The following is an 8,177-nucleotide window of genomic DNA, read 5'->3' as shown; positions in this document are numbered from 1 at the left end:
CCTTGTGCAATGTGCCTACATGTGAAATGGAATGTGTCAATGTGTTTAAATTACCAGTATGTGTCTGAAGTTTTGTGATAAACCACAGAGAAATTGAATGTTACACAGCATGTTTTATTCATAAGCTTTACATGATTGACATAATATAGCATTATATTTGATCTGTTTATTTTTTTTAAGACAAATCACAGAACCATTAGGCCTGGCAAAGTGCATGTCTTTAGCAGATTAGGGTGAGTATGGCAACAGTCATTAGACTGTTGCTGTGCATCAGTCAGCTGTAGTCTTTGGCCCAGCAGGGGGCGTTGAGGAGCTACCTAAACCCCCTAACTGTACAGAGATTGGACAGAAGTTACTTCCCAAATTGGGACCTACTGCCTACATAGTGAAATTCTTTTGAGCAGGGCCCAACAGCCTACATATTTTCAGGTTTACATTTTTGACGAGGAGGGTAGCACCTTTGGTTGACGACGTTACATTCATTTTCGATAACAAACATACAAAAACAAAGGATCTGACAACGGTAGAATCACCAAGCAATCACAACTGTCAGTATCCGTAGCTCCGTATTAATCATTATGATCGAACCATTCCTCGTTTACACAGTTGCTCTTTTAATCCAGTGCATTAAAGGGACAGTTCAGGATTCTGGCACTGGGACTATCTACCTTCCTAGATTCTCGTGGATGATGTTTTTATATTTGCATACAATTTAAAGATAGTTAGGCTACTATCTGGATTTAGGGATATCGCTAGTGCCCATAAAGACGTGGTCCGCTCTTCATACTAGACGCAGATACAAAAACGAATATCCACTAGTTCATCTGACTATGGGGAATGAGATAAAGGAAATCATTGCTCATATCCTAAACTATCCGTTTTAAATGTTCTATTCCACAAAATGACATCGACCCAGGGATTCTTGTCCATAGCGGTCATTTTCCGAAAGATTTAGCCTACTACAAATCAGATTCGATGAATAGGCCGACAAATTGCATGAATATTCTGAAAAAAATACTAGTTTCTATGAAGATATGCTTATCGCAAGTTCTAATTGATTCAACAACAAAAAACTGGAGCTTTCGTGTTGAGCCAGTAGGTGGACTAGCTAAGTAATCGGTCAGGCCTTGTAGTTAGCTTAGACCACAACTGAATGAGCTATTAACTTAAATTGCGAAAAGCCAGATAATATAGCTTTTTAAAAGGTAGGGCCAGTAATTAAAAGGAATCGTCCAGGTTTAAATTCGGTAACTACAGATAACGTCAAATTTACGAAAAAATATGACTAATTGCATGTACAAGGCTGTGCGTAAGATCTCCAACAAATAGTTATTAAACTAAAAATAAAAATTGTTTAATTACTTGCACTACCTGGTGGGTGAGGGGGGGAATGCTTTTAACAACTTTGTTGACAGCGAGGGACAAATTCAAACCGCCGGATGGTAAATCCATTGGGATTACACTGTGTATGTCTTTGTTGACGAGAAACGAGTTTTTCCTGAGCAGTTAACGGATATCGATGTTATTAACTTTTTTGTGAGGCTACCTGACTTTTCAGGAATGCTAATAGGTCCTAACGTTGCGGTCGAAGCTACCTTGTAGCATGCATATAAATTCAATAATAAAAGATTCCGTTAGTTTTCAAAGCACAGTGTTGATATTACAGTCTGTTAGCATGAGTACATTTGTACATTGTATAAGTGTATGCTTGAAAAGTGTTAATGAGCATGTAAGCAGAGCGAGTCAATTTGAGAATGCCATTAGACAGGTAGCATGACATGTATGTCAATCTGAGCGCTTATAGGAAGTGGTGTGTTTTGTACTCTTTTGTACTCATATGTTTTTATGATTTTCGGGGTGTTTTCGTGCAGAATTTCGGATTAGGGAATGTTTCTAGTAAAGAAAATGAAGCGATATTAATGTCTGATAAAATATATGCGCATTGCATGACATGTTCATGTCCATTGGTCACTTCACATCCTCACTAAGGAAAGTAGACATTCTTCACTTCCTGCTTCTCTACCAATCCTGTGCGTCTGTGAGACATTTGCTCTGCCACTTTTTCTTCATCCCTCTCTGCAGTCAACATAGTTTCCTTTGATCCAGTAGCATATCTGAGCATATTTCAATGGTGTGACCCTCACTGCCACGTTGAACTCCTGCGACGCTCCGTCTCGATCGACCCACTGGTGGCCCGAGAACACGCCAATCACCTTCCTCTCCCAACGCCGGCTTCTGCGGTCCCACATCCGAGCATAGACTCCAGAGCCACTGGCCCCGGGCTGGGCGTCACAGTGCTGGTAAAGGAGGTCTGATGTCTCCTCCCCAGCCCGGCAGAACCGGTAGACCAGCTGGCCTGGTCGGTCATTGTCGTAACCGGAGAACTGGACCCGCCGCCCAGGGAGCTGCTTCGCTGACGGGGAGACACCCAGCTTCATGTGGCGCCTCTTGTGGGCCTTCTTTAGCTCTAGTAAAGCGTAGTCGTAGTCCATGCCGATGTCGTTGGCATTCCCTTTGATCCAACCTTTGGGCACATGGGTACGTTTAGCACGAATCCACTGGAACTTCATCTTGTCTGGGGATGGCCGACGGTTGTTGCCGTTGGTTGCATTGGTGGCTGAGGCGGAATTATCGTGCTGCTTCGGCTTCAGGAAGCCCACCCGGAGCTTCTGCGCCCCTTTCACGTAGTTTTTCCCATCGTGCACGCAGTGGGCGGCAGTCAGAACATGCCGGTCCCCCACCAGGGTTCCGGAACACCCTGTGGACAGCTTGACCGCCGCGGAGAACGGGTAGTTCAGCAGGTAGTCTCGCCCTACGATGCTGAAACGACCGTCGTGGCCGAAGATCTGACGCTTCTGCCGGGACGGAGTCGCCAGCGTGGTCTTAGGTCGGGCGTACCCGTAGATCCCGACAGCAGTTTCAGTGAGGTGACCGTTGCTATGGAGCGTTTCGTAGGACAGGATGCTACGCAGGTCTGAGTAGCTGGGGGGAGGAGCCATCTTGTGGCATTCTGGGTCACATGGTGAAATGACGTCCAACCTAGCGTCTGCCTGAAAGTGGGGGGCGGGACGATCCTCGGTCGTCTGGGGAAGAACCACAGGAATGCGACTTAGGGGCCACTGGGGCAGGCTAGGAGCCACCTGAGAGATGGAGAGCAGGAGGATGAGGGGGGTGAGGGTAATGGAGGATGGGAGGGAGAAAACAGAGGCCATGGAGGAGCGGAACCTGTAGGGGATGGGAGAGGTAAGACTGAGTTGCTAGAACAGACAAGGACCGGTTGAACACACAACTGTCCTCATTTCACTAAATGAGCCAGCAATATCTGTCTGCACATCAAGCATTCGCTTTAGTCCACGAAAGCTGTCATTTTTACGTGGCTGAAGGGCTTCACTAATTCTTGATGTTTCAAAAACAGACCATTTTCTAATGTGTTACCTAAATTACATTAGTCAAGCTGACTCTCTTGTCCAAAGTGAATTCCAATTGTGAGGCCATACTGTACGATATAGTTCTTGGTACTGGACCCCAGTTGAAATCGAACGCACAATCCTGGCATTTGCAAGCACCATGCCCTGCCAACTGAGCTCCACAAGACCCTTGAGAGCTCCTCCTACAGACCGTTTAATAATGTTTAGTTGAACGGCCTGAATATTTATACATTATTAACCATTCTGTCAATGAATGTTTATGGCCCTGCATAACAAATAGCACCTTATTACCTAATACAGTACACAAGGTTCCACCATGAGCTCTGGTCAGAAGTGGTGCACTATGATGGCAATAGGGAATCATTTACAACGCACATACTTCTGACCGGATGTCTGGTCCGTCACGTCACAGTGGCTGGGAAACATTCTCTGAGCGAGGCCCAGCGAGTCCTGTTTCATATTTTTAGCCACCAGATTGGGGCCCTGGGGTTCAGAGAGGGGGGAGGGAAGGCGTGTGGGGGGGGAAAGGGGTTTGTGTGCACAAGGGACTAAGATTTCTGCCTTAGGAATTTTGATCTGCGATGGAATTCAGCCATGACTTCAACAAATATGACTTAAAAACCTTTTGTCACAGTGCCAGGAGTCAGATGTTAAAGGTCAGGCATCCACATCATTGCTGGGTGAAAGTTCTAGAGATTCTGGTCGGGGGTAGATGAAGCTTGGATCACTGTGTCAAGTAGGAGGACCTCTTCATCGGTGTCCTAAATGGCACGCTACCCTTAGGCACTATGTTGACCCTGCAGTACACGACAGTGGGAGTACAGCTTAATTTAGGAGACACCCTTGGTCTCTCAATCCCCACCTGTGCAGATTGGAAGGGGAAAACAGTCTATATTAGTCAATACATAGTCAAAATGGGTCGTCTTAACTAGATTTCTACCTATGGAACCTACACAGAAGAGGTGGATTGCCCATTATTAAACCCCTAATGTTTTTAAACCATCCATACTGTCAAACCTCTGTTATTGTTTATTAAATACATTTAATATGAACTCATACGTTAAATAATTCAGAACCGTAACGTGTATGTATTTGGATCTTTTTGGAGATTTAATGTGACCTAGACCACATATAAATAACCTCAATGTGTAATGTTTGTTATGAATACAAAATAATGTAAATGAGGAGAAAAACTGTTTAAACAATTATTCCTTGTCTCACATCGGCCTGACCGACGTCAGACAATTTCTCTCTGATGTAATGTATAGGCCAACATAAGTCAATACAGTTTCCTTGGAAACTTAAAAGTAGCCTAGTGTCCAAAACACTAACTTATTGTCTATCGTGTTTTTCATTGGTCTACATAGCTTCGCCTATCAGCCTCGTCATTAATTGTTGAAGAACCGTGTACCTTTTCTCGCTTCACTGTGCTCATTAACCTACATTGGAAGCCTGCATGGTTAATTATATAATGTGGTGGTGGTGAATAGCCTGGATTAGTGACCTTAAATTATAACGGTGTAAAATCCTTACCGAGTCAGCAGTTTTCCCCTCATGCATGCACTTAGTTTGCATTGACAGGTGGTAGGCGACGGGAGTTTTGGGGGAGCAGCGTTTTCTTTTTTTGCTGCTACGGCGCGGGCGTCAGAGGCTGTTGATGCGAACGTGCAAGTTGCGGAGAGGTTGAACTGGTCAAATATATTCCTTTCAAAAAGGGAGATGTTCACAAGAGGAAATCGTTTTTCGAATGTAACTGGTATATATAATCATCTCTTATTATTCCACGAAAAGTTAGAGGGTTTCCGAAGACAACCGTTCCGGTGTGTTTGCTCCTCCATCGGGACCGGCGGTCGGTGGATACTAGCGTTGCTTGTTAACGGGAGTGGCCACTAGTGATTCTGCTGCCTCTGCTATAGTAATAACCTTCCCGGTCACGTGGTGGATGATATTTCGCCATCAATTGGCATGACAACGATTTAAACTATGATAAACAATACCAAGACGAGCACAACTATTTTTGTTGGTTTATTAATTCATTGTTTTAAAGAAAAAACGTATGTCAGGCTTAGCGTGACCCTACAGTTTTGACTCATCATCAGCTTCATTCTTTGTACAGGTCACGTTGTTGATTTTTTTGATAGAGACAGTTTGGAAGGCACTGCACAATAAGGGAGTGGACTTCAGCGAGGCAGAGGATGAGAGAATGGTAAAGGGCAGAAATAGGGAAGAATAAAAGAAAGAGAATAAAGAAGGGATAGACAGCCAGAGATGTTAACCTTGGGATGTCAGGGACAAGGGAGGAGGAGATGAAAGACTTCTCTGTGTTCTGGAACTGTCTCAGTCGTCAAGGCAGCACTGAAGACTGCAGACTGCAATCCAAAGCTTCCATTGTAACCCACCTACTCCTCCTAACTCACTACTTACTGCTCTCGCTGGACGACAGGCACGAACACACACACTCTTCCTGGCTGTCCTCGAAGGGACACATGCGCTCACATACTCCTCCTAACTGAAAGACTTGGCAGGACACACACATTCTTGCTGCTGTGGAGACATGTCTTCACACACACAGATACACTGTAGACACGCATATGCACACGCTTAAAAACATACACAAACAATTGTTATATTTCATGACTGGCGTCAGAGAACCGCACATAATTGCTAGGCTCACTATTTAGTGGTTAGGAGCATCACTTTCTGGGATTGAAGTGGCAACGCACTGTAGGGGATTCCTGTTGCTATGTTTGTGCAAACTGTCCTGTCTCAGCCCTATCCATGGCTGTACTATCTCTGGCTGTGCTATATCTGTCTGCTCTATCTGGCTGTGCTATCTCAGTCCTATCCATGGCTGTACTATCTCTGGCTGTGCTATATCTGACTGCTGTATCTGGCTGTGCTATCTCAGCCCTATCCATGGCTGTACTATCTCTGGCTGTGCTATATCTGTCTGCTCTATCTGGCTGTGCTATCTCAGTCCTATCCATGGCTGTACTATCTCTGCCTGTGCTATATCTGACTGCTGTATCTGGCTGTGCTATCTCAGTCCTATCCATGCCATGCTATTCTTGGCTGAACAATGCCCAGCAATTTACCTTTAGCTAGTCTTGAACTATGACAAATATAGTGACATCAAGGTCACCGTGTTTGGTATTGTTGTGTCTTATCTAATACAATGAAATGGTATTCATAAAGTAACATTGGCAGGTTTTTATTGATTTGTTGTGTCAGATGCTGGTCTGAGATGAGTGAGATGTTTAACATCAAAGAACCAGACACGTGAGTTGTCTGATCTGAACTCCCTTAATAAAGTCTTTGCTTTAATGTGCAATGATGGTGCTCTGCCGAAGCGTCTACGATGTGTGTGATACTAAATAGCACCAGATTATTTAGACAACCACAGTGAAGTTTTAGGACCACATGCACAAAGAATATATTATTTATGATTGCCCGGGATCAAGTGTTCAACCAATTCCCTGGCACTGATATGACTAAGCCATGATAGAGGGGCCACCAGAGAGATTGGGTCATGGTGCAGTGTTATCCCTCAACAGATATCTTCAAGCCATTAAAAATGCACAGCAGTGTTGATTTTTGGCTCTGTGTTATTTGAAAACTGAAATGAACTCTTTAAGAGTGAGATGAACATTTAGCGGTTTAGTGAAGGAGTCTTTAGGGTTGATATATTTCTATAGTAAAACTGTGCCATCGAAACCAAAACCAACCAAATTTGTCTGATTTAACTGCCGTTTGGGAAAATTTTGTCACAGAAGTATAGTCAGGTTGGAAACACGCACACCATGAAAATGCTTTTACAGTTTTTATATGTGCTCTTGTTTCTTGCTGGAGCAGCCTCCTACTTTCAGCTGTCAAACAGTCCATCAATCAGGACACAGATGCAGCAGTATGCGAGTATGATCGTGACTGAAGGGGTTCTGTCTTTGTCACAGGGATCCGGTCCAAAGTCCGGTCCAGGGTGTGTCCTTTTCTGCTCTGTTTTACTCGTTCTGACCACCAAATATTGGGGTGTTCCTCTTTCCATCCACCGCCTCCCCTCTTTCTCCCTCTGTCTGTCCCCCTGCTCTTTCCCAGTTTCTCTTTTTCTCCCTCTATTTCTCCCTCCTCTCTCTCACTCTCCCTTTCTCTGGCTTTTGCTGTGTAACTGTGTCATCAGCCGTGCCAACAGGACCTCAGCCCTATTCACTCCCAACCCAAATTCGGCAGCCTTGAACGGGCTGACCTCCGCTAGGTCCAGAATGAAATGCAGCTACATTCATCCGTGATTGGAATGCTACCTCATCTCAACTGTAATTGGGCCACCCTCTGACAACATTGGCCGCAGTGTGTCATCAACAGAAAGTTCCATGGTGCTTTTAATTTAATCTAAATTGGGTCTGTTCGTATCTCTTTTGTGTTAGTTTGTCTATGATGTTGTTTATCCTCCAGCCAATCGTTTTTTCTTGATTCATAATGAGTCTGTTCCGTTTGTAGCCAGACTAGGAGACAAGTCAACCACACGGCCTTTTCGAGCCGAATGGGAGAAAAGTTTTCTGAGTGGGCTCTTTGGTGAGAATTGCTGTTTGTTTTCTGTTGTTATGAAAGATGGCATTTTGTTTGAGGTAATGGTTTATCGTTGCTTGGGAACCCACATTCTCCAGAGTTGCGTTCATGTTAATATTTTCCCTCTTCCTTCTCAGCACAGATCTGAGCAGAGACACAGTCAAACTACTGTTGGACTTCCCTCTGTCA

The 8,177-nt window shown here is 44.4% G+C and overlaps 1 protein-coding gene across 3 annotated transcripts; it reads right to left on the bottom strand.

The window, feature by feature from the left end:
- Window positions 1-93: 93 nt before the first annotated feature.
- Window positions 94-5,328, bottom strand: LOC105019931 (serine protease 23). 3 transcript variants are annotated; one of them, XM_010886491.3, is made up of 3 exons: window positions 4,962-5,327; window positions 4,051-4,290; window positions 94-3,225 (listed from the first exon to the last, which is right to left on the bottom strand). In XM_010886491.3, the coding sequence occupies exon 3, from the start codon at window positions 3,210-3,212 to the stop codon at window positions 2,067-2,069; it is 1,146 nt and encodes a 381-aa protein (XP_010884793.1). In that variant the 5' UTR covers window positions 3,213-3,225; window positions 4,051-4,290; window positions 4,962-5,327; the 3' UTR covers window positions 94-2,066. The 3 variants fall into 3 exon arrangements, with proteins under 3 accessions (XP_010884793.1, XP_010884794.1, XP_010884792.1); XM_010886492.3 differs by having other exon boundaries at window positions 4,051-4,225; XM_010886490.3 differs by lacking the exon at window positions 4,051-4,290 and having other exon boundaries at window positions 4,962-5,328.
- Between the last annotated feature and the right edge of the window lie 2,849 nt (window positions 5,329-8,177).

The sequence above is a fragment of the Esox lucius genome, chromosome 22, assembly GCF_011004845.1.
Source record: "Esox lucius isolate fEsoLuc1 chromosome 22, fEsoLuc1.pri, whole genome shotgun sequence".
NCBI classification, from domain to species: Eukaryota; Metazoa; Chordata; class Actinopteri; order Esociformes; family Esocidae; genus Esox; species Esox lucius.
Note: the sequence above shows the minus strand (reverse complement) of the source record. Positions and strands in the feature narration are given on the sequence as shown.

Coding starts and splice junctions, on each gene's coding strand:
- LOC105019931 (XM_010886490.3), bottom strand. CDS start 4,984: ATGAGGGGAAAACTGCTGACTCG. Junction 3,226..4,961: donor AGGGGAAAACTGCTGACTCG/GTAAGGATTTTA, acceptor CATCCCCTACAG/GTTCCGCTCCTCCATGGCCT.